Here is a 24,374-nt window from a genome sequence, read left to right on the forward strand (position 1 = left end):
TCGAAAATTAAAATCTCGCTATTGTGACATCGCCGCTATAAATTTCGAAGACTGATAACGCACGAGATGGCTTTGTTGCATAATTTTTACAAAAGTAAACTTCCTCGTTCGTCACGTGATCGTCACGCGGTCGTCACGTGATTGGCTCTCCGTGAAAATGACAGATGCGTGGTGTTTGGACACTTTGCCGACTGACGTTCTGATCTTAATTTTCAATTACTGTCATGCATTCGATTTGGTACGACTCAGTGAAGTATGCAAACGATTCTACGATATCGTACAAAGCGAAACGCTTTGGATCAAGAAAAGCAAACAGCCGGTTGCAACGAATCAAACTTCGGAAAAGTTTCGCAAAAGGTCTGTTAGGTTATAGTTCACCTTGTTTCTTCTCCTTCAACAACTAAATATATGTATACATATACTGAAATTTTCATTAAACTCTTATTTGTCTTTCACGATTCCTCTTCGTTTCTTTACGTTTATGCGCCTTGCACATCGTGGTGTGCATTCGTTTACATGACACTGCCTATAATGATTAATAAATGTATTAGAAACCTAGGAAGTTATAAAAGATTCTCGATCAATCCCTGTATATGTGCAATCAATAATTCGGGTGTAAGCAGTATCCCAAAGGAATTATTTTCCCAACATTTCTATTAGAAGTATTATTCGATGAATCGTAGGTGCAATCCATTATTATGTTTGCGTACAAAATGGCACGTTTCGAACAACTGGCAATACGGTAGGTTCGAGAAGAAAGTCCTCCTAGAGCAAAAAACGAAGCTTATGCCATGGATTCAGCTGACCGATAACGTTCTATGGTGGAGCGGAGGAAATCACTTCTGCGGTTTCAGACGCACGCATCACCGTTTTCCAGAGAATAGTCGTATTTTAGTTAGCAATAATATTAGGAGCGATATATGCAAATTTATTGTTAGGGAGGAATGTATCATCACTGGTCACAGGTACAGTTATTGGGAATATCATAGCTGAAAAGGATAACTCATCATTCTAGTCTATTAAAACTTGGAACATTTTTCAGGGATGGTAGTATACAATTTTGGAGAAAGTCAAGGAGTGATGAATGTATAGACTTTTATTGTAGTATTCCTAGAGCTCATAGTTGCGATGTGAATGCAGTGGATGAGACCTGTGATGCGATTGTATCTGGTTCTGGAGATGGAATAGTGAAGGTAATTTGAGTGTGCGAGAACCAGAAAAGGTTCAAGAACCCGTTCGACTCTGCACACCTCTAACAATATTATAAGCGGACTGTGGGTGTTTATGGAATCTTCAATTTTTCTAGGCAAATTTTAAGAAAGCGGAATCATGTATTAGGTTGTCCCAAAAGTTTCTTTCGGAACGTGTTCTTTTAATGGTGCTAAATAAATACAAACAATGCAATAATCTTTACGTTAATGTTTTAGTACTTCCTAACATGAATTTGCATTATGTGCATGAATTATTTTCAGGGATAGTAGTCTTTGTAGTCCTGGAATCACTGAAAATCGTACTAAATTCTGTGGAATTTTATATTCCGGCATATTTCGAAAATTATTAGAAGCCATAATAAATGCATAAAGATCCACAGTCTGATTATAAACCTAGCTAGCGAGCTCCAATTATCAGTGTTGCGATACCATGTCAAGCTATAAATTGTTATCTAGATTTGGAGACCTGTAGGAGAGAGAATCCGAAACGTACCTCTGGCAACATTGAATATTGCGGACAGAGTTTGGTCCCTTTCTGCAGATCCGACTGGCAAAAAGGTTGCTGTAGGTTCAGCTGGAAATAGCGTGAAAACTTCTCTTCATATTTTCGATCTCGAATGGTGCGTTACGCTTTTTCATAAAACAGAAATGCATTCGAATAAATAATGCATAAACATGGATATATGTATACTTTCAGATTCAATAGTGTAATAGAAAGATTTTAGTTACAGCGAAAGTGATATGTTAAAACATAATTGGAGAAGAGGCGCGGGAGTGTTAGACATGGTTTGGGACAGTCCACAAATTTTGCTCACTTGTGGATACGACACTTACATTCGAAAATGGGATCTGAGGTAACGTAAGCCAATTTTACAGCTCGACAAGAAATTTTCGTATTCACGAATATAACGTTACATTAAACTTTAGTTTATCGTTTCCTTTAGAACTGGAACATGCGTATATTCGTGGGCAGACCCAACTGACGCAATTGTGTATTGTATATCGTCAGATTATTACAATACAATGATTACTGGAACTCAATTTAACTGCAAATCTGTTCTATGGGATCAAAGACAGAAAAACTATTTACAAGTTTGTATCCGTATGCAACGTTGAATAGCATTTATCGATGCCTATTTCACCGGATAACGATACTTGTATTTTCTTTACAGCTTTATTTCATGAATCTTAGTAGAATGTCAAGCCCTGTTTATTGTTTGGCCTTCGACAGTACTCATTTGTACGGAGCCACGGATCAGCAGTTAGTAGAACTTACATTCTCAGGTTATTCGTACAAAGAAACTAATTACAAAAATATCCTCAGATATCACTAAATAAAGACAAACCAGGTGAGCACAAACGAAATTAGACGATCGATTACGCATTCGAGAAATCTCGACAAAAATTGTACAGAACAAAACCAGGATTTGGGTAAAACTGAGAGTTTTCATAATGTAAAGTGTCTGGAGGGTTTAGTTCGAAAGCTAGAAAGCGAGTCACAATGAAACAATTTATAAATATTTTATTGTGTTCAACAAATATTCATTTTTCCCACGACTCACTTCAAAGACGGCTAAAAAATATATGTAAAAAAAAAGAAAAAAGAAAGATTCGACTTGATCGAAAGAGATGAACATTATTTATTTACTGTGTAAATTTGTAAACGAATCGAACTGCTAAAGCACGACGTTGAACCTTCTTGTATAAGATATATCAAAGTATAAAACTATTTCCTCTAATAGAATTTGTAATATTAAAAAATGAATATATATTTATCGAGCATAATTCATTATTGTTGTTCCTTTATCCGCTAATGTCTCGTAATTAAACTGCAGTATCGTATTCGTTCTAATTCATTTCTCTCTCTCTCTCTCTCTCTTTCACTATATATAAATTATATATATATATATACTATATGTATAAAGGATATGGATACACTCAGACATCTTATGCTGCCAGTCCAAACCCAAAGTTAAGTATTTCGTTAAGTAACATTTTGCGTTAGAATAATTCAGATTTCGTTTATATGTTCGCTATACCCGTCAGAGCATTTTCCGGATCATGTAGTTTAGAATACCGCCGTTTTTGAAATACGTTAAATCGACCTCGGTGTCGAATCGTACGATTACATCAAACTTCTTCCCATCGTTCGTTGTCACGGTAATCGTCTGGCCAGGCTGACAATTTTCAGGGATAGGGATATCGTATGCCTCGAACCCGGTCAGCCCTAAAGACTCTGCAGTTTGCCCAGGTAGGTATTGCAGCGGAATAATACCCATACCTACTAAATTAGACCTGGAAAGTTACAGGTATGACAGTAAAACCTTTTCAATCACCTTCACGAAAATTCCGTAGCTTAATGATTATTGCACTTTTATTACTGCAAGCTCTGGCAAAAATCACGAAGGACGTTTCGAAAAATTTGCAGATTTGCTATATGTACGTAACGCTAACAAATGCTTAGAGAGTGCTTACCTATGTATTCTCTCGTAAGATTCAGCTATAACTGCTTTAATCCCAAGAAGAAACGGTCCTTTCGCAGCCCAATCCCTAGAAGATCCAGATCCGTATTCTTTTCCGACAAGAATGATTAAAGGCGTTTGATCTTTCGCGTATTTTTCAGCGGCGTCGAAAACGTCCATCTGCAAGCCGGTTAATCATTGTATAAATAAATGTGTAATTCCGATAGAGAGAATTCTATTCGTCTGTAATTTATCACACACCTCTTCCTTAGTAGGAATGTAAATTGTACGTGGTCCAGGTTTACCGACAAATTTATTCACCAGACGGATGTTGGCGAACGTGCCTCGAGCCATTACAGCGTCGTTGCCTCTACGCGATCCGTAAGAATTGAATTCCTTCGGTGTCAGCCTAATAATAAGCCAAAAATAAAATTTAATACATAAATGCCTGCGACAATGTTTAGTAAGTAATCATCAGACAGCGGAGCTTTATTTTTTTTAATTGCAACAAACTCGAGTGAAATGGAAATTTATTTTCCTTGTTAATACGTTTAACTCTAAACATTTAAAGTATTGTACGAGATATGATATCAATCTTTTTATATTCATACAAAGAAAAAAATTAATACAGAATGGAATTATTCTAGTTCGCGTGGAAGAAATGTTTTAATTTTCGAGTTAAAGTTGATAGGTTGAAAATTATACTGGAGTACTCTTTTAAATTCTTCTAATGAATTTTTCTGTTTGAAATCACACCTACTCATTTTTTTCTGATAAACGCATCAAATCCGCTGTCTAGTAATTTAGAAATAAAACGTACCCGCGATTCGCGAGGTATCGCGCCGCCGGAGAGTTACGAGCAATGCTGCCAGCTGGACTGATGTGATCCGTCGTAACAGAATCGCTGAGATTCAGAAGAACGCTTGCTCCCTTCAAAGGTGTTATTGCTGGTAATTCCTGAAGAAAATGCATTGTTTAATTTAGCCCACGAATATAAAACGTAAGACAAATATTGGGTTATACCAAAAAGTTCGTTTCAATCTCGATTAATGTGCTCAGTGCTAATTCAGAGTTGCTTTAAGAAAATCAATGGCATGGTTAAGAAAGGGGAAGCTTAAGGAATAATAAAACATTAACGAACAGAAGATTGTGTTGTTTGTGTATGCTGATGTTGTATCTGACAATATGGAATGTGCACGTAGTGAAAGAAACTTTTAGGACAACCTAATATTTCATTCAATCACCTTTTGCAAGTTCTCGAAATATGGCGGGCTCTTGATATACGTGGATTGTGCATCCCACGGATACAATTTGCCTTCTGGCGCTATCAAATTCGCCCAGCTCGAGCTGCCCTGTTCTATCTTTCTATAAACTTCTTTAAACATTGCCGGGATCACGTGTTTCTGTTCGACTGTTTGAATATCTGATCTGGTAGGCCAAATATCTTGAAGATATACCGGACTACCATCCGGTCGGCGACCTGAAAGTTTTCCATGTCATTCCAAACCTAATAACGACACATAAATTTCCCTTAACACGATCGTTTACCTAATGGGTCCTTTTCGAAATCTATATCCACCGTGCCAGCGATGGCGTAGGCAATTACCAAGAGCGGTGACGCTAAGTAATTTGCCCTTGTGTTAGGATGAATCCTACCCTCGAAATTACGGTTGCCGGAAAGTACACCGCAGCAGACGAGCTCGTTCTAATACCATAAAAAGTTCATTTCAGATTGAAACTGACAAAGCAAGCCAGGATATACAGGGTGAGTCTCGTAACGCGACGACTTCAATCGACTTTGCACTCGGAGCTATTTTAACTCGAAAATTAAACATTTCTTCCGATCTAGAACAATTCCATTCCAGAGCTGGACAAAAATTTAATCAACGATTGACGACTAAATTTCTACTTCAATCGTTAATCGCAATTGACAATTAATCTCCTAGTTTAGTCGTTGATTGCGGTTAACGATTACATTCCTTTCAATTGTAATCGGCAATCGGATAATTGATTAATGATTAACTGCTGAAATTTCGAAATGAAATACGGAATCAAAACTATACATATATGAATACTGACAAAAATGTAAACTGAGTTTAGGTGTATCGTCATTTGGTCTATAATATAAACTCTGTTTACGTGATTTTATGTTTTTTTTCGATGATTTAAGATGTAAGAATCTTTGAATTTTAAACAGAAACATCTAACCACTTGTAGCTCTTGGGTATGTCAATCTATTTTGATGAAATGTTCAGCATGTGTATAACTAACATAGATCTACAAAAGATATATTTTAAATTTTCGTTAAGGGCCCAAATAGAATATTTTTAAAAAATGCTTTTTTTATTTTTGCATGCAACCTTGTCAATTGTAATTTTTGGAAAATCTTTTTTGCAGATCATTTAGTAAACCAATGCTTCTAATTGCTTACGAAACATCAGGTCTCGTTTGGTACAATTATAAAAAAGTTATACCGTGTTAAAGTGCGTTCAAATAGTTTCGTGGTTCACTGTATTTCATATTTCTACTGAAGTCGTCTCGTTACGAGACTAGTCCCCTGTATTTTCACAGTTCTTACTTTCTCGATGGTCTCGACAATCGCCTCGGGGAGAGGACCACTGTTTCCGATACAAGTCATGCACCCATAGCCGACAATATCGAATCCCAAAGCCTTCAGGGAAGGTATCACCCCGCTCTCTTCCAGGTAATAAGTGACCACCCCCGAGCCAGGGGACAACGACGTTTTTATATATGGCGCGACACTCAGGCCAGCTTCGACAGCTCTTTTCGCTAAAAGACCTAAAATTGAAAAAGTAATAATTAATTCCCCCTGAACTTTCGAGAAATGAGATTCTACGGTTTTTTTACCTGCTCCGAGCATAACGCTGGGGTTGCTAGTATTGGTGCAGCTAGTGATTGCAGCAATTACCACAGAGCCGTGCCTCAATTTGTAATCCTTCCCCTCGAACTCGAACATACCTACGGATTCCACCTTTTCCGGGCTTAAGCCGTATCCCTTGAATCCTACCTGGAAATGGAAATATATATTCCCTTAGTTTACGACTGTGTACGAGATAAAGATAGAACGTAAGACCTTATAATATACAAAGAAGAATAAACAATATTTTATACGTTGCTTTCGAAGCTAGGAGGATTCTTTCTCGCGCGTGATTCATCTAAATTCTTGCGCGATAAAAGGTGTGTTGACCTGAAAGTGTCAACGACCATTTTACCTCTACAACTCATTGTCCAATAAGTGATTCGCCGAGCAAGCACTATTGTGCATGAAACAAGCAGTTTCAAACTGATTTCAACATACAGCGCACGAGCCACAAAACCACCGAGGTCTTCGCGACGCGTTAATGCATGCTATATCTATATGTAGGTTTTTACGGTGCGGATAAAACTGAGAAATTGTTCACTTATATTTTCTAATGTAGAGAATATAAATTCGCATAAATGTCACAAAATCGTGGGATAACAGAGAATCCGCTGGACTTCCAAAAATTGTGTGAAAATTCTGTGCAGTCAGCGAGGAGCTCGTTGGGAAGCCGTTGCTGTCATTGTAATTACTTTGGGGAAGTTAAGCCGATCAAAGTCGGTACCTAAAATTTCTAGGGTCGGTCCCTTGGACGGTGAGCATTGTTTTGAACAGTTAAGACCGTCGGCCGAGCTTCTCCTCGCACCGAGGGTTTACTGCACCATTCCTATAAACATCAAGCACTGTTATTTCCCTATTCTTTCGATTTCAAAGAAACCGGCTACAAGTAGAGGACACTTGGCCTTGAAAATATACCGTCGGAGACAAGAATTAGCGATTCTTCTAGGATATATAAATGTTTCGTAGATGGAAGTTCATAAATTTACAGTTTACATAAAACGATCGCAGAAAATTCATAAACGGAAAATGTTCAGAAATGATATGGTAACGCGATAGCAATACCGATCGTTGGAATACGAAATAGGAGTAACAGCTCTGTCCGTAAAACGAGTTTGCAACAAAATCTGTGGAGGTTTGCAAAACGAACGGCTGTCGTATCAGCAATTTCAAGCGAGGTCAGACGACGTTCGTGGCTTGATCGAAGTCAGTCGCTCGCTTTCTTCGCGAAATTCAGGATTGATCGATCGTTGGTACGTATATAAAACTATATCATTTCCGTGATCCATGTGATCAATAACTTGCCCTCCCACTGACGAGACGTCCCACACAAAATATTTCCTTTCTTCATTCCAATCGTTTTAGTTTTAATTGAACAAATGAATCGTTAATTTCATCGAACCAAATTTATAATTGCAACTATTAATTATACAAATTTGAATATCTTCTATACGAATACTTCATAGACTGTATGAAAATTGTAAAAGAAAATACAAGCGGAATTAATACATTTTATTTTTATACGCTGGTTTTCCGAAAGGTATTTGCTGTATTCATCGGTAATAAAAAAAACAAGATTAGCGTCTATCCTCATGCCACAGAAACGTGAAAATCTTCGTTCGTATGAAGTACGAGTTTTCAGCAAATGTTCTTGCTGTGATAGCATAGTAACGCGATTCCGATGTTGAACATCTTTCAATAGAAATCGATCGGTCCCTTGTTTTAAAAATCGTCCCGCTCATTGTTGCTGCACCACATTCACTCTGCTTCCAATTTGATTCAACGCCGAGCTGTTCTTCTGCGTTAACTATAATAATCCTTATATTTTTACAAATTGCTGTGTCCATTGTACATTATTTTAATAGATTTTATAGACACGTGGCTCGTGCAGAATTTTAGTCGTCGATTCTACAAATTTTCTGTTTTACTATATTCTTCGGGGATTAAACGTTGAGATACTGTAAATAATCAAATCTTGAACGAATTACAAAATCAATGAATAATAGTACAACCTAATATTCTAGAACTGGACCTTGCATAGTGGAATTTCAATGGAAAAATGCTTACAGAGAGGAACTGATTAATTTACATTATTTAGTAAAACTAACAAGAACGTATCTATCCAAATGTTTAGCCAACAATAATATTAAACATTAGAACGCGTTCTGTACACCGAAGTTTAACACTGTCGTTTCAACCTGTTTATAGAGTAGGTATTAAGTGAAGAAACTTCGTTTCACTAACGAAAAGGTCCTTTTCTACCTGAAATGTACGAAATATAGAAACATCGTGGGGCATTCATCAGGTTGGCGAGGGTGGGCTCCAACAGTTAGGCGAGGGGTGGGGGTTGTCAGGACACGTATAAATATGGCTCGACGAGCGCGGAGGTCATCAGTGTGCAGTTAACAGTGCGGCCGGTAGTAACGATGCTCGTTCGTTTAATAAAGTTCGTTTGGAGTATAATATCAATCAGCCGTGAATTTTCTATTGTTAGTAGGTATTGTTACAGTACAGTTCGGCGAAGAGACATCTCTATGATGAAGAAGACAACAGCATCGGTGGTATCCCGACAAAGGCTGCTGTTGGATGAAATCTCGCCTGGTGAGGTCGGAGTAGCAGCCTCACCGGGTAGGATTCATCCAATGTCTGCCCTGTATCATCAGCACCGATACACAGTCTACTCCTGCAGCCTTCAACAACCATAATCTTATTATCGCGGGCGAAGTATTCATCTAGTGAAACGCTAGACCGGTGTCGTGACTAGATCGAAATACTCGTCCCTGATAGTAAGACCGATCATCGTGGACTGTGGACCTTCGACGATCTCTTTAATCGTCCTGTTTATTTTTCTTTGGTGATCTAACTGTATGGTGAATCGAAAGACCATAAAGCTAGATCAGCAAGGCAAAATGAACGCGACATATCCTCATGCGCGCGACAACTTCGTCGGGAAGGTAACGTTTGCTTTGATTATTGTTGCAACGATGAGACACAACGATATCACGCTTTTGAACGCATGCACGCCAACAACCGCTTCGAGATGGGAGAATCCGGAGGAACTTTTGCTGCGATGTGTCATTATCGAACACTCATATCACAGCAGTAGTTACCTGGGATTCTTTCGTCATCAACCCCGACTAACTTGGAAAACACCTCGTGACACGCTCAGGACACTGCTATTGGCATGATTGCAAAGTACAGCATGGGATAAACGTGATCCCGTTTGACGGTAATAACTGATCGTCACTGGGTTATGTTTGTCCCATACGAATACTGACTTATCTTCAGCTGCCCTTGCACCATCGTATACACCGAACGACTATGTACCATTGTTAACGATGTAGCATCGAAGGTTTTTACATTGAATGTTGTAAAGGCTAATTGTTTCTTACCTTGTTAGTCAAGCAATTTCTAAAATCTGTCTTCATATCTGTAACGGAGACGCGATCGTGAGGCCTCTTCGGTCCACTAACACTGGAGACCACGGTTGCTAGATCCAGAGTGACCACTTCTGAGAAGATCGGATCTTGACTTTCATCGTCGAAGTTTCTCAACATTCGTACAGTAGACAGGTATCTCTCAATTCTCTTGATATGCTCCTCGGCTCTTCCTACGAAAAGAAAATAAGAAGTTTATAGCGATTGTATAATTACAGAAATGTGCTTCATAAACGGATTCACCGGATCTTTACCTGTTTGTCTCAGATATACTAAACTTTGCTGATCAACGGGAAAGAATCCAACCGTGGCACCGTATTCAGGGCACATATTTGATATCGTAGCTCTATCCGCAATACTTAATTGAGACACGCCAGGACCGAAAAATTCTACAAACTTTCCAACCACTCCGATTTGACGTAGATTCTACAAACGGAAAGAAATATTATCGTACAGATTGTACAATCTCTGTTGTACAGTGATAGTAACGCATAGTATTATAACCTGATAGTTTGCTTCGCTGTGCTTTTTACCTTTGTAATTGTAAGAACAAGATCGGTCGAAGTAGCATATTGATTCAGAACTCCCTCTAATCTATATCCTACGACTTTCGGTACTAACATAGATATTGCTTGCCCTAACATAACAGCTTCGGCTTCGATTCCTCCTACACCCCAACCAAGTACGCCGAGACCATTGATCATAGTTGTGTGAGAGTCTGTTCCAACTACGCTGTCGGGATAAAGCAAATTGTCCGTGTTGAATACAACTCTGGCTAAATATTCTAGATTGACTTGATGTACTATTCCACTTCCTGGTGGCACGATCAACATGTTTTTCAACGCTTTGGCTCCCCATTTTAAAAATATAAATCGTTCCTTGTTTCTTTCAAATTCGAGTTCCTCGTTTTTTTTCAAAGCATCATTACTAAAAAATGAAAGAGAGAGAACGATACCACATTATCAAACTTGTTATCTTCCTTGTTTACTATAAAGCACTATCAGTATTTTAAATGTGTCGAAACACTATCGTTTCGCTCATTATAATTTCAGACACAAGCATCTGGAATTTAAGCTCTATTACATAATAGATTTACATTGTGTCGAAATAAAAGAAACTTTGGTATCTTCTCGGGTGATTCGATAAGTGTTTCCATGCTTCACTTCTATTAGCGAAAGTATTATAACGAGTATATAATACCTTCTGATGTAATCAACTTGTATCGAATGATCAATGACAAGATCTGATGGGCAGATCGGATTTATCTTATCTGGATCAGCACCTAATCTTTTAACAGCATCTCGCATAGCTGCAAAATCTACCACTGCAGGTACCCCTGTAAAGTCCTAGTTAACATGCATTACAGAATTTAATAAGTTTGAATAATCTAGCCTATACGATTCATTTTAATTCTACGCATACCTGGAGTATCACCCTGGCTGGTTTGAACGCTATTTCCACTCCATCTTCTAAAGCCTGGTTCGCTTCCCAATCTAAGATCTTTTCAACATCCTCGGTTTTCACTTGAAAATTGTCGCAATTCCGTATCGCGCTTTCCAGCAGTACTCTGACGGAGAAAGGTAACCTATCTACATACAGATGATTGATTTGTATAAATTGATTAGACTTTTTGCAATATTGAATAATTCATCCAACGATATCCATGCACATACCATATTTCTTTCCAAAACTGTTGATGTCATAGTACTTGTAATCTTTGGATTCGATTGTAACAGACTTAAGCAAATGGTTGTATGGGTTCTCTTCTAAAAGTAGAGAAAATATTAAAAGCCTAATTACATAGAAACATTTATTTTTATATTTTGTATTCAACACGTTATAACGCACGATCGGGAGAATTGAAATTTACGACGCAATATATACAATAGTAAATAAACTAAATGTGATGCGTTCTTATAAATATGTACGATAAAACGGAAAGATTTCCGTCAGATTAATAATTTCATTAAAATTGAAGTTACTTAATCGTATGGACGAAAAAAATCTACGGAAGAACGAAACACTTATCCTCATAGTAATTAATATATTACTGCGTTTAGACTTTCGACATTTGGAATACAAATCAAATCGAAACACGTGAAAAATAAAATTGTACAATGCACTTGTCAAATGTAACAGGTGTCATAATTGTATTATAAGATTGATGTCAACATAGCGCTTTTATATATGCAAAATTAATGGTTCCGACAGTATATGTATAACGGACGGATAACAAATCAAATGATTTTCCGTGTTGTCATGAAAAAAGAGACATTGTAAAAATATATAATTTAGAACGATCTTTTATCCGGTGTCTCTTGAATCGAGGACACTTCGAGTATAATGTTAGGCGAATATTCTAATAGAAATGATAAAACAACACGTTACGTTTCTCTGCGAGAAGAAATTAAATCAAAGAAATATTTTACGATCACGGTACATGATTTTCACTTGTATTTACTATCTTTTCGAAAAATAATTCGGAAGAAACAAACGCAGATCTTTAGACTTACCAGCCATGATTGTTACTGTACGAGTCACGTCGTCGTCGTCACGTAGTCCAGTTTGCTTGCGAGGTGGATATTGTATATATAGGGTGGTACGAACAACAGTTTGCAAATTTTATTTACTTACGGAATTCTAAATAGGTTCCTTGGTTTTTCAACTGAAATAACAAAAAAAACAAAATATACAGAAATCGAACTCTTTTTATGCGCGTTTATATACAGGGTGTCCGAAAAGTGTTGTGCTTTCTTGAAAGAGGTAATTCCTGTGGGAATTGAAAATAACTCTTTCCTTTGAAATCCGTCCGCTGTAGCCGCGCTCTGACTGGTCCGCGTTTTTCGTTAACAACTCCTCGACAAAGCCGTGAAGAACATTTTCGAGCAAAAATCACCCTTTTCAAGGAAATACAACATTTTCGGACACCCTGTATTACGTTTCTACACGTTTGTAAATCTATTGTGACGTATACGAACTTGAGAAATATTTAAATAACGTAGGATTAAAGTACATCGGATTAACATATATTTGTGTAATAGGTTCGATAAAAAAAAAAATCATCCTCGAGAACATGCATTGTTACCCCACTGGAAATAAAAATATTTATTCTTCATATTCTAGCTTTTTTCTATTATATTTTATCGACATTTCATCATTTTCCAAAATATCGTGAAATTTTTACAAGATAATTTTCACACTCTGTATGTAGCACTGTGCGCTATCGAAAGATTCTCGAAACGGAATACGATATATCGAATCGATCGATTGAACCTGTTAAACCTGTTGCAACAATATTTAGCAGATCTCGGTGTGATATTGTTTCTAATATAATTATATTTACAGAAAGTGTATTTGATAGAACAGCCAGAGCAAAAAGATGGAGAAAAGTTTAGAGAAAACACTCGATGACGTGTGAGTTACATTTAAAAAGGCCTGTCTTAATTGTTCCGCATGTTTACGCGAATTGTTATGAATCTTCGGTTAGAAAATGAAGTTTCTGTTTATTCGTCTGGTAACAATAATGAAAATATCACGTTCACCTTATAATTTAGTATATATATATTTGTGAAAAATTGTTCTAATATCAACTCTTGAAAAATATATTTTGTTTATCGAGCCCGTATTAATCGATACAAATTGATGTGATTGTGTAAACCATGATAGGGGACAGTGGTAGTATATATATTAATATGAATAACATTGTTACTGTTTTTATAGGAATAATATGGAGAGCATCGTTGGTTGCATCTTGGCAGATCAAACAGGATTATGTTTGGGAGGTAATTTTTTAAGCATGTTTTATATTTAAAGTTTCAAATAATAGAATAATAGATGTGCCATAATCGTGTTTAAGCCAAAGGGAACGCGTCTACGGAGAGCGCAGGAATAATTGCTGCGATTGCGGATCAAGTTGCAAAGTTGGAGGCAGATTCTCCAACCGCTATCATAGCCCTCCAAAATGATAACAGGTAACGTGAAAAATTCTATAAAGTTTAATATGTTCACGTTGTTAACGAAAAAACTAAAGAAAACATAAAATTTGAAATTAATCAAGAGTTTATTAATGTAACATTTGAAACTAAACAAGTTTATACAAGTCGTACTGAATTAGGAATACAAAAGGATATTGTAAACAATTTTATAGGAAGTGCCTTATACAACGCCAAGGTCCTGTGGTAGGTGCAATTTATAAGGATATCTCTATGTAAAAAGAATTATTGTTACTCGGAACTAATAATACTGGCTATATTTAAGCTAAATCTCGTTGCGTTTAGAATTATCTTCGTTAATTATATATCTCTATATATATAAAAACTCTGAGTAAATAATTTAAATGTGATTTCGTTGTGAGATAGGAATATTTTTGCAGTTGCTCGATTTGAACCGTATCAGTATAGAAAATACATGACTATTAAATTTTAGAAAATTTATATAATTTCCACATTGCAGCACTCTTGTAAATAAGTTTGTATGTAAATATTAATAAACCATCATTTTAACATAGTTAAGGTCAATCGCTCTTCTTATGTCTGTTTCTTCTTTCGTACCATTTGTTTGTACCAAGCCTGATTAGGTCATGATGCTCGTAAATCCATGATACTAATACTATTATAAACATAATCATTCCAATGATTAGGTGTACAACCTTTTCACCGGGAAAAAAGTAAGCCTAGAACACAAAGAAATATTTCTATGTTGTATATACACGCGTATCTCTAATACACATATAGAATATAAAAAACAGTATTCTTTTACGTGAGACACATTGGTGATTAAAGCTGCTACGAGAAGAGAAGCAGAGAACATAGGCTTTGGCACTAATCCATGTAACGGACGGTATACTGTGTCTTTGTATCTTCTATTAATGAAGATAGTAGAATGTAGAATTCTTAAGCTCATGTTTACACAATTTCCAAGAATAAAACCAACAGGTCCGAACCATATAGCGAACAAGTACGATGCACCCAAAAACGCAATTGATTCGTAGATCATAATCAAGTTGCTCTTATTTATAGTAGCACTGTCGGCTGTAGCATTGGTGTAACACTCCGTTACACCATTTATGCCCAAAAGTAATATGGCTAAACAGTGCGCCCGCATCAAAAGTATAGGCAGATAAGAAGTTAACTTTGCACCGCCGTACAACCACAACAGAGTACTCGAATACGATTGACCAAATATTAGTACAACTAGACCGATGGAAGTAACGGCTGAACATAAGTGTATAAGAACATTTACGCTTTCCTGAACTTTTACCTGAAACACATAGTTTTTTCTTAATTAATCTGGTACTATATCAATGTAGAGATGCATTGCATTTGTCTTTCGCATTTATCACTCACAGGATTTTGATCGTTGATCGATTTATCTCGTTTGATCATTTGGGTAAAATAAAAATACCCACTTTCTTCTATTGGACGGAAAATGAATCTTGCTGCTAAAGAACCTAAATTATTCACAATTTCGTATGTTCCCTGTACACGTAAGAAAGCAAGATTAATGTTAACGCGAGAATTTGTAACTGAACAACAATATTCTTTGCTAAATACCTGTTCGGTAAATGTTAATACTGGCATCACTGTCATAATTAACCTTTCTCCCTCTGTCAGAACTTGTTTTAGAAATCCTTGTCTAAAAAAGCTCCATGTAAGAATAGATAATTTTTTATCTAAACATGAATCCTGAAAAATAGATTACTATATATCCAGAGCGATAACAAAATAGGTCTCGGTACGTACTTTATTTTCCAACTGCCCAGGTAGAAAATCCATTACCGTTTGAAATGGAAATTCTTTTACGACATATTCATCGCTACTGTCTTTCAATGACATTCGTCGTTTTTGCTTACATTTATTTATCTTTTTGATATAGTAATGGAAGTATCCATAGTGACTAGTAGTATGAAAGATTGCTGCGACTAGTTGAGCTACCCCGAACGCAAATAACGCATTGTCTGGATTGTAAAGTATTAACGGAACAAACGTTAAAGTACGGATAGCAATCATGATCGTGTCGAGAATAATCTGAAATATTAAATAGCTATCAGGAAGAGTCTAAACCGATAATAATATTTTTTACAAGAAACTCTTACTTTTAATCTAACAAATAAAAATGCACTAGCAACCAACTGAACAATTAACGATGACATCTCAATAATACAAGACAGAGCAACAGCCCAAACTGCGAACATATAATACGCCGGTAGCTCTTCGGTCGTTGTTAAAACGTAGAGCCATATGTATCCAAATATCGTGGACATCACGAAACATATAGGGACCCTGAAAAAAGATTTGTAGATATCTTTGTCGAAGCTAAAACATTTGCCATTTTACGATAAATTATTTTCAGACTAACGTCATCCATAATAGATTAACAACTTGTGCCCAATTATGTTCTGCTGTGTTAGTTAAGCATGCTTTCATAAATGGCTCTCGAGATAAGAACAAGATCATCGACTCCAATAACAGGAGCCTTACATTTATAACGCCCAGAACCGCTTGACCAACATGTCGAACAACGAATGCATTCAAAACAAATGTAACACCTCGACATAGTATCTACAAAAAAAAGAGACTGTTTATAACTGGTTTTCCAGATTCCTGAAAATATATGATTTTATAAAAAGAAATCGTCGTCGTTTCGATTTGTAAATAAACGACATGAATTTTTCTGATTAGATCTGAAATGACAATCATCGTGAAATAATTATATGTTATGTTGGTAGAATAAGAGTGATACGATTTGCTATGTTGGCAAAATACCTGAAATATAATATTGAAGGAAGCATTTTCCAAGCTGCTTTTCAAAATGTTTTGAGACATTTTTATAGAGATGACGGGAGTAAACGTACAAAATCTTTCGAGATTCCCGCCGAAAGGAGCGTCAATGAAATTTCAAGGTTATGTGAACACTTGAATAGTTCCTAAAACATTGAGTCAATCATTTTCATCGTAATTTCGCTCGTGCTCCGGACTGACCGAAATGTAGTAAATACAAAAGCCAAGAATTTCCTCATACTGCATCTGTAACAGCTTTCATGACGTAATTGCGTGGCGATATCCTATATATACATTTCGGATACCTAGTAATTCTCTATCACGCTTCATCTATTTGGCCTAGTGAGAAAAACGCTTTTGAAACAAAAAGCTCGTCCTAACCAAGAGGACGGTGGTCCTTTTCGAGATACGCAGGAGTAGGTTAGGTCCAGTTAGGTCTCGTGAACAGAACGCGAAAGCACGATCGTGAAGCAGACGAAGAAGTGGATTAGTGGAGAGTGATGTCATTGCGTAAGAAATGCACATGTTTCCGGCTTTTCCGTGATAACCTCGTCCATGTGGGTGATGTGAATATATATAAAGTTTTAAATAAAAATATTTAAATAATACCACTAACAATTTGTCACCTTCAAATTGTTAAAAAAAGACTACAATGTTGTGGTTAATCTTTTGCTCATCAAATTAATCTTTTTCTCACATTCGACGATGCGTTTAACGTTTCTGCATTTAAAATATACAAACGTCGCTACCTGAAAATGTTAACTCGTTAAGCGCAAATGTCTCGCTGACCAAAAATGTTGCATAAGGAAGATTCTGTGGAGGCCGCGCATGTAAAAAATGTTTTTCTCACTTCACTTATAGTAAGTGTGTGCAAATTTTATTAACGACGAACATCATTATCTGTCATCAACATCATATATATAGAAAATAAAATTTAATTATTTCTGCACTCCTTCTCTGTAACAATGAAAAGTGTTTATATTTTCTTACGTTTACTTGTGAACTCGTTTTAACAATTGATTAAATTATAAACTACTTTAAAATAGATCGAGGACAGGGACATACGACTATAAGAAGTAGAAATAGTCGCGCTTGAGACAGACGAAGTGAAAAGCATCAATTTTCTATCACAATTTCACATATATGTTTATTTAATTTCAACCGTAGAGCTAACAAAATCATTTTTTTTTAAAATCAATTTTTTGACGTAAAAAATTTGCGTTTATTATAGAGAATTTGATTAGGACATCCCACATGCACATTTTCATACCACTATTACGTATAATCTATACTATTCATTATACATACTATGCAGATATTATTATGATTATGTTATATGTATATACGACAGTCAGGCGCTGTCGCAGGAGCCGTTTGTGATTTCACTTTTTTTCCACTGGACACGCTTAAAACACGTTTACAAAGTCAACATGGTTTCGTACAATCTGGCGGGTTTAGACGACTCTATCAAGGGCTGGGCCCTGTGATGATAGGATCCGCTCCATCCGGTAAATTTCAATGAAACCATTCGCAAAACTTTCTACAAACTTCTCTCTAATTATTTTCATTTATTTGTCAGTAAAATGATCATGAATGTATTGTGTTATTTCGCAAAGTTGTTCCGAATATCTTCGATCGCATTCGAATCCTGCATTCTTGCGTATGTAATAATTACAAATTTATAGGATGTAGACTTTTCTCTACTTAGTTAATTGCGTATATCCGTAACTAATAATATAAATAGTCTTTATTAATAATAATAATACTTGTAGCTGCGGTATTTTTCGTGGCTTACGACGGACTGAAAGAAATTTTTCAACCTCACATACCTCAACAGTATCACTCGTTAGTACATATGATTGCCGCGGCATTGGGAGAAACGGTAAAATTTTTTTTTTATTCCGAGTTTTGTGTACACGTTTGAAATTGTATTTTTCAAAAAGTACCGATCAATTTTGTGTCATTTAAATACCCAGAGGTTTCGCTAACAGGGCGCGTGTCTGATTCGAGTTCCAGTAGAAGTAGTGAAACAAAGGAGACAAGCGCTTTTAGGTGACGTACACAGGTTACCATTAAGAACTTTGTACCGCGGTTACGGAAGTACCGTTCTCCGCGATTTGCCATTTGGTTTAATTCAAATGCCGCTATGGGAATATTTCAAACTTTATTGGAAAAAACAGAAAGAATGTGACTGTACGCCCGTAGAGGCTGCCATTTGTGGATCCTTGTCAGGTAAATCAAAAAATCTTTGAACGAGTGTTAAATATTATAGATATACAGAGTTGGTCAATACTGATCCGAGTGCTAATTTTCAAGTGGGTATATCCGCGGCTATAACAACGCCCCTAGATGTCGCGAAAACTAGAATAATGTTATCAAATACTTCTGCGGAAAAAGAAGAAGTAAAAATCTCGATAATGTTAAGAGAAGTTTACAGGGAATGCGGCGTCAGAGGGTATGCGAACAATCATTTTTGTTAAATCACCATCATAATTTTTCGTATAATAATTTTCTGACATCACGTTTTTAGACTTTTTGCAGGTTTCCTTCCCAGAGTGGGTGGCTTTACAATTAGCGGATTTGTATTTTTTGGTATTTACGAAAAAATTCGAGAAATTTGTGCGACATCTCTACTATCGTAATATTGCAAATAAATAATATGCGATAATCAAGTTTGGTAGAAATGCATTCTCTTGTTGAATACAAAATACTGTACAGCTAAGTACATTGCAATGGATTTGTACGACGAAGAAATTATTGAACGAAAGTTTTATAATAAAAGGTAAGGCCAGTTATAATAAAACGTAATTGTTTGGCTGTGTTGATAATAATGTGAATTGTTGCAGCTTTTATCTTGATAAATTCTCTTGCGCCAAACAAAGATACTAAACAGAGTATGAGGTAAATTTATGAATACCAGATAACTCTCCAACATTATTGGCAATAGCTCGTGATTAATTTTGTCTTTACTTTAAATTTAAACGATTAAGACTCATATTTCAAAATCACATTCCTAGATTGTATTGTAATAACGTGAACTCAATCGACAGTCACTTAATTCGGATATACAAGATATCGATAGTAAAATAAAAGCAATATTAAGGAAATGAAAAATATATCTAAAAGTAATATTTCAAGATAAAGTATCTTTACATGTTATTGTGTAACGATGTATTAAAACTCATTACATTGCACGATGTGTACTTATGAGAACAGTTAAAATGTAATAATTTTCTTATGTCTAGCTCAAACAACACCTCGAATACCTTTTGTTCGAAAGCTGTGTATTTAAGTCAATTATATCATTCTTTCTTTCATGTAATACTGGATTAGTAGCTATGAAATCTTGCACAATTTCATCAAACAATTCAGCTATAAAAATAAATTAATTAATTAACTAAATCGATAGTAATAATAAAATGCACCCAACATATAATTCTCACCAATATTTTCTCCTGTTTTGCTGGATGTTATATAGAATTTAGCTTGAATGCATGCAGCATAATTTTCTATAGGTGTCATATCCATAGCTTGAACTTCATTAGATTTAAGCAGGTCCAATTTCGTGCCACAGAGGTATATTTTACAGTTCTCTTCGATCATTCTGAGTTCTCTTATCCAATATTTTGCTCTTTGAAAGGTAATTGCTGTTGCGAGATCGAAACACACTATGGCAGCGTTTGCTTCACGGTAATACATTTTAGTCATTGCCTCGTATCTGTAAGAATAGGAATTTTAATAAAACAGTATTTCAACGAGTAGAAGAAACCTATTTTATAGAAGCTACACATCATGAAGCTATGAAAATCATTCACCTTTCGCTACCCGCTGTATCCCATATTCCGAGGACGACCGAATTTCCATTATAATCTATCTCTTTAGACGAATATGCAGCTCCTATAGTCTAAGAAAAGTGATTTCTTTTAATATTCATCTCTTTGATGACTTAAGGTGATTTCTTATGAAACTCTTGCTACACAAGAAACTAATCAAATTTCAACATTTATCATTACATGTAAATATGAACAAAACAGTCTATTGTAACGCGTAACTATATATAAATAGGTACTATAAACACACTTACACCTCTACATTGAACTTTGTCGGTAAACGTTTCATATATATAACGTCTCACAAGGCATGTTTTGCCTACAGATTCGTGACCCAATAAAACAATTTTTAAATCGACTTTCTTCATAGTTTATTGGTATTTCAACTGAAATTGTCACTAGTCTGTATCGTGCGAGTGACTAATCGTTGATAACGATTTCGAGTACGAGATATATATATTCGCAGTAATAATTTGAATTATTACTTGACAAGCATTAGTATCTTCACCAATCAAGTGTAAATAACTTTGTAACTTCATCCGATGATTATTCAACGATCAAACAGTCACCGACTGTCAACTGAACGGCATAGGAATAAGGGGACTACAGCGATTAAATTTAGCTTTATACTTTTTGTGCATCCTAACCCCCTCTTCCGATCTTCACTTATTGGTGTAAGCCTGTAAGCCTTACATTATTGTAAGGATTCATGCTGCATAGTCGAAATTTCAATTGCAATGCAACTATGATTGACAAAGTCTTCAACTCATCAAGATTTACGAGGATTTGCCTGTTGACTATCGAAACGCAAAATTCCTGTTGGATAAATGTAGCTGACTAACAGTTACGCTGATATACACTGATATATTTGAGTTATCACTATCACTTCATAACACTTGATGGCGGCGTATCTTACGATAACTACTTGTCATCAGACACAATACATATATAGTAAGTAGGTATTTTGTTATGAAGCCATTATTATAAACAGTGCTGAGAAGCTGAGAACACTGAGATAATTGGATAATACGATATTGGCTAGGATTTCTCGCGCATGCGCGTTCAAAACAGTAACGTATCTATATATTATATAGCTTTTCATAAACTTATGTACGCGTGCGCAGTTCAGTACGAGGTTCCTAAACTAATTCATGGCGTAGCTTCTTACAGGTGCATGGTGCATGCATACACGGTGGAAACAGGTTCTCGAAAGACGTCGGACTTTCACGTCTGTTGTACTTTGTGGAATGGGTTTGGGTTTGTGTGAAATTTTAAATAAACCGCTCACGATAGGAAATGTGGTGGCAGGTGGTGGGGGGAGTCTGGCTGAAACAGTCGTGTAAAAGCGTCGAACCGAGATCATTGTTCGTGTATCGTGCTTCTCGTTTAAGCTCTTGTGATAGAAAAATGTCGAAATACACGATTGTAATGGTACGCCATGGCGAGAGCGAATGGAATAAGTTGAACTTGTTCTGCGGATGGTACGATGCTAATTTGTCTGACAAGGGTAAGTGATATCGAGAGGATGAATGCCAAGAGGAGTCTTCAAGGGCAAAAGGTCGATCTAACAAAATGTCATGAAACGTTAAGTTCCCTTACCCGAAAAATTTCTATACATATTACATATCGACACAGTTGTAGTACTATATGTGCATAAGCTTTGGTTACGAAAACTGTCCTGGATCTTACAATTATTGTAAAAATGTTTCCGCAAGCATTTGTTTTTTTGATCAATAACCTGTTAACCGAAATATGTTTTCTCAATTTGAAACACTTGCGAGGGTAATGTAGGATTACCGAAATGAATGCAACAGTAAATTCATTATTAGATTAAATATATTTTTGATATACTCAGGTAAAACTGAAGCAGTCTCTGCTGGTAAAGCAGTAAAGGATGCAGGATTAAAGTTCGATATTGCTCATACATCGGTACTGACTCGAGCGCAAGAAACTTTGAAGTCGATTCTTAAAGAATCGGGCCAAGAAAACATTCCTGTCTCCAAGACATGGCGTTTAAATGAACGTCATTACGGTGGTTTAACTGGAATGAATAAAGCAGAAACAGCTGCCAAGTATGGCGAAGAACAAGTACAAATCTGGAGGAGATCCTTTGACGTACCTCCACCTCCGATGGAAGCAGATCACAAATACTATGATACGATAGTAAAGGATGCAAGATATGCAGGTGAACTAAAAACAGAGGAGTTCCCTAAATTTGAGTCGTTGAAACTGACGATCGAAAGAACATTGCCATATTGGAATAATACCATTATTCCACAACTAAAGGAAGGAAAGAAGATTATCATTGCTGCTCATGGAAATAGTTTACGTGGCATCGTGAAGCATTTAGACCGTAAGCTTTTACGCGTTCAGCATCGTGTTGTCACATTTGGAGCAATTGTAACGCTAATTGTTTTTCTTTCAGAAATGAGCAACGATCAGATCATGGGTTTAAATCTGCCAACCGGTATTCCATTTGTTTATGAATTAGATGAAAACTTCAAGCCTGTCGTATCGATGAAATTCTTAGGCGACGAAGAAACAGTGAAGGCTGCAATCGCTGCAGTTGCTGCACAAGGCAAAGCCAAATAAACCTGAGTAACCCTGGAACAGGAACTTTGTTGTTACTATGAGAAATATTGACTAGTTCCTAGTTTTATAATTGTTGCGATATTTATTTTCAATATTAGAAACATCTTTCTTGCAGTAAACGTTCGAAATTAATTATATCATAATTTACGATAAAGTATTTATTGAATATCATTATAAGGTATTTAAAAAAATATATATATACGAATAAAATGTAATTATTTTTCTCGATATAATTCAAATTATGAACTGAGACCTTGATTGTTATCGTCGTTTATTATTGCATAAACGTTTTCATCGTGTTTCGACTTAGATTTCCCGCCAATATCACTGCCCCACTACCTGTTCATCATAATATAGATACGGTACTGTTTTGGACGCGTATGCGCGAGAAATTTTTGCCAATGACTAGGTTGTGACGTCATACGCTTCAGCCAATAATTTGGTTAGAACCCAAAGTACGAGTGGAATTACCCAATCGAACGGCTTGTTGCTTCACACTATGAATTCTTCTTTATATTTCATATCATTCTCCAGAATTCATTAATTATTTTAAAATACTACTATTTCTACATGTGTTGTGTTCATTTTTTAATTTAAATACTTTTTAAAAGATTGAATATTACAATTTGAGAACGACGATCTTGAATACTATCTATACTTAGCGCCAGATGATTCTTCGACTAATAGCGATAATGCGCGCAACGGTAGAGGCTCGTTATTGGTCGAAAAATCGTGGAATACTCTGGCAAGGAATCATCTGGCGCGCGCACGGTATATACCTAGGGTCCATTCCGTTGCACGCATCATGCGCATACACTGTATAGTGTAGTATAAGAGTCTCTATGCATATACTATACAGTGTATGCGCATTATGCGTGCAACGGAATGGACCCCTAATGTCTGTATAATATAATATAAATACTATCCAATACTATCTTGAAACGATCTTGTGTTAGTGCAGTGTTCCGATTGAACCAACCGTAACTCGCGCATGCGCGGCCAAGACAGTAGCGTATCTACAATGACGCAGCCGAGCGGCCAGGGCCCTGACGCCTTGAGGCATTTATTCTGGCGGGAATGTACCAGTGTTATTGGCAGGACGACTGATGGACGAGAGACGATTATGTATTCTTTTACGTAGTTATTGCAGTGCTCTTTCCCTATCCCATCCTCAAAATAAAGAAT

The 24,374-nt window shown here is 36.3% G+C and overlaps 7 protein-coding genes across 15 annotated transcripts; 4 read left to right on the forward strand and 3 right to left on the reverse strand.

Moving 5' to 3' along the window:
* The first annotated feature begins 22 nt into the window (after positions 1-22).
* Positions 23-3,053, forward strand: LOC143219097 (F-box/WD repeat-containing protein 4). Of its 4 annotated transcripts, XM_076444931.1 has the most exons (8): positions 23-357; positions 684-965; positions 1,043-1,193; positions 1,668-1,831; positions 1,937-2,065; positions 2,156-2,303; positions 2,384-2,472; positions 2,536-3,053. In XM_076444931.1, exons 1-8 carry the CDS (start codon positions 158-160, stop codon positions 2,543-2,545), a joined length of 1,173 nt encoding a protein of 390 aa, XP_076301046.1. In that variant the 5' UTR covers positions 23-157; the 3' UTR covers positions 2,546-3,053. The 4 variants fall into 4 exon arrangements, 3 of the variants coding, with proteins under 3 accessions (XP_076301046.1, XP_076301045.1, XP_076301047.1); XR_013011240.1 differs by lacking the exon at positions 2,536-3,053 and having other exon boundaries at positions 2,139-2,303; XM_076444930.1 differs by having other exon boundaries at positions 2,384-3,053.
* On the reverse strand, positions 2,713-12,553 carry LOC143219091 (cytoplasmic aconitate hydratase). 2 transcript variants are annotated; one of them, XM_076444893.1, is made up of 15 exons: positions 12,502-12,553; positions 11,662-11,754; positions 11,411-11,577; positions 11,189-11,334; positions 10,522-10,915; positions 10,243-10,414; positions 9,944-10,161; positions 6,542-6,701; positions 6,252-6,472; positions 5,222-5,378; positions 4,918-5,153; positions 4,494-4,630; positions 3,935-4,082; positions 3,687-3,853; positions 2,713-3,506 (listed from the first exon to the last, which is right to left on the reverse strand). In XM_076444893.1, exons 1-15 carry the CDS (start codon positions 12,506-12,508, stop codon positions 3,254-3,256), a joined length of 2,676 nt encoding a protein of 891 aa, XP_076301008.1. In that variant the 5' UTR covers positions 12,509-12,553; the 3' UTR covers positions 2,713-3,253. The 2 variants fall into 2 exon arrangements, with proteins under 2 accessions (XP_076301008.1, XP_076301009.1); XM_076444894.1 differs by lacking the exons at positions 11,662-11,754; positions 12,502-12,553 and having other exon boundaries at positions 11,189-11,324; positions 11,411-11,554.
* A 685-nt stretch (positions 12,554-13,238) lies between these two features.
* Positions 13,239-14,494, forward strand: Lamtor5 (Late endosomal/lysosomal adaptor, MAPK and MTOR activator 5). The gene is made up of 4 exons (XM_076444954.1): positions 13,239-13,402; positions 13,709-13,770; positions 13,845-13,959; positions 14,136-14,494. The coding sequence occupies exons 1-4, from the start codon at positions 13,368-13,370 to the stop codon at positions 14,197-14,199; spliced, it is 276 nt and encodes a 91-aa protein (XP_076301069.1). The 5' UTR covers positions 13,239-13,367; the 3' UTR covers positions 14,200-14,494.
* On the reverse strand, positions 14,030-17,239 carry LOC143219095 (man(5)GlcNAc(2)-PP-dolichol translocation protein RFT1). 4 transcript variants are annotated; one of them, XM_076444913.1, is made up of 9 exons: positions 17,073-17,239; positions 16,753-16,913; positions 16,346-16,548; positions 16,083-16,269; positions 15,730-16,014; positions 15,541-15,672; positions 15,334-15,465; positions 14,747-15,247; positions 14,030-14,660 (listed from the first exon to the last, which is right to left on the reverse strand). In XM_076444913.1, exons 2-9 carry the CDS (start codon positions 16,810-16,812, stop codon positions 14,502-14,504), a joined length of 1,659 nt encoding a protein of 552 aa, XP_076301028.1. In that variant the 5' UTR covers positions 16,813-16,913; positions 17,073-17,239; the 3' UTR covers positions 14,030-14,501. The 4 variants fall into 4 exon arrangements, with proteins under 4 accessions (XP_076301028.1, XP_076301027.1, XP_076301026.1 ...); XM_076444912.1 differs by having other exon boundaries at positions 17,009-17,239; XM_076444911.1 differs by having other exon boundaries at positions 16,753-17,013; positions 17,073-17,238.
* LOC143219102 (mitochondrial S-adenosylmethionine carrier protein) lies at positions 17,138-19,439 on the forward strand. 2 transcript variants are annotated; one of them, XM_076444939.1, is made up of 7 exons: positions 17,138-17,277; positions 18,119-18,275; positions 18,347-18,427; positions 18,540-18,649; positions 18,759-18,999; positions 19,084-19,222; positions 19,298-19,439. In XM_076444939.1, exons 3-7 carry the CDS (start codon positions 18,361-18,363, stop codon positions 19,407-19,409), a joined length of 669 nt encoding a protein of 222 aa, XP_076301054.1. In that variant the 5' UTR covers positions 17,138-17,277; positions 18,119-18,275; positions 18,347-18,360; the 3' UTR covers positions 19,410-19,439. The 2 variants fall into 2 exon arrangements, with proteins under 2 accessions (XP_076301054.1, XP_076301053.1); XM_076444938.1 differs by lacking the exons at positions 17,138-17,277; positions 18,347-18,427 and adding an exon at positions 17,433-17,627.
* Positions 19,440-19,865: 426 nt separating this feature from the next.
* On the reverse strand, positions 19,866-20,995 carry LOC143219105 (ras-related protein Rab-24). Its single transcript, XM_076444944.1, has 4 exons — positions 20,852-20,995; positions 20,583-20,671; positions 20,211-20,485; positions 19,866-20,139 (listed from the first exon to the last, which is right to left on the reverse strand). The coding sequence occupies exons 1-4, from the start codon at positions 20,963-20,965 to the stop codon at positions 20,009-20,011; spliced, it is 609 nt and encodes a 202-aa protein (XP_076301059.1). The 5' UTR covers positions 20,966-20,995; the 3' UTR covers positions 19,866-20,008.
* Positions 20,996-21,794: 799 nt separating this feature from the next.
* On the forward strand, positions 21,795-23,453 carry Pglym78 (phosphoglyceromutase 78). The gene is made up of 3 exons (XM_076444937.1): positions 21,795-22,104; positions 22,453-22,950; positions 23,023-23,453. Exons 1-3 carry the CDS (start codon positions 21,894-21,896, stop codon positions 23,187-23,189), a joined length of 876 nt encoding a protein of 291 aa, XP_076301052.1. The 5' UTR covers positions 21,795-21,893; the 3' UTR covers positions 23,190-23,453.
* Positions 23,454-24,374: the final 921 nt, after the last annotated feature.

The sequence above is a fragment of the Lasioglossum baleicum genome, unplaced genomic scaffold, assembly GCF_051020765.1.
Source record: "Lasioglossum baleicum unplaced genomic scaffold, iyLasBale1 scaffold0021, whole genome shotgun sequence".
Taxonomy (NCBI): Eukaryota; Metazoa; Arthropoda; class Insecta; order Hymenoptera; family Halictidae; genus Lasioglossum; species Lasioglossum baleicum.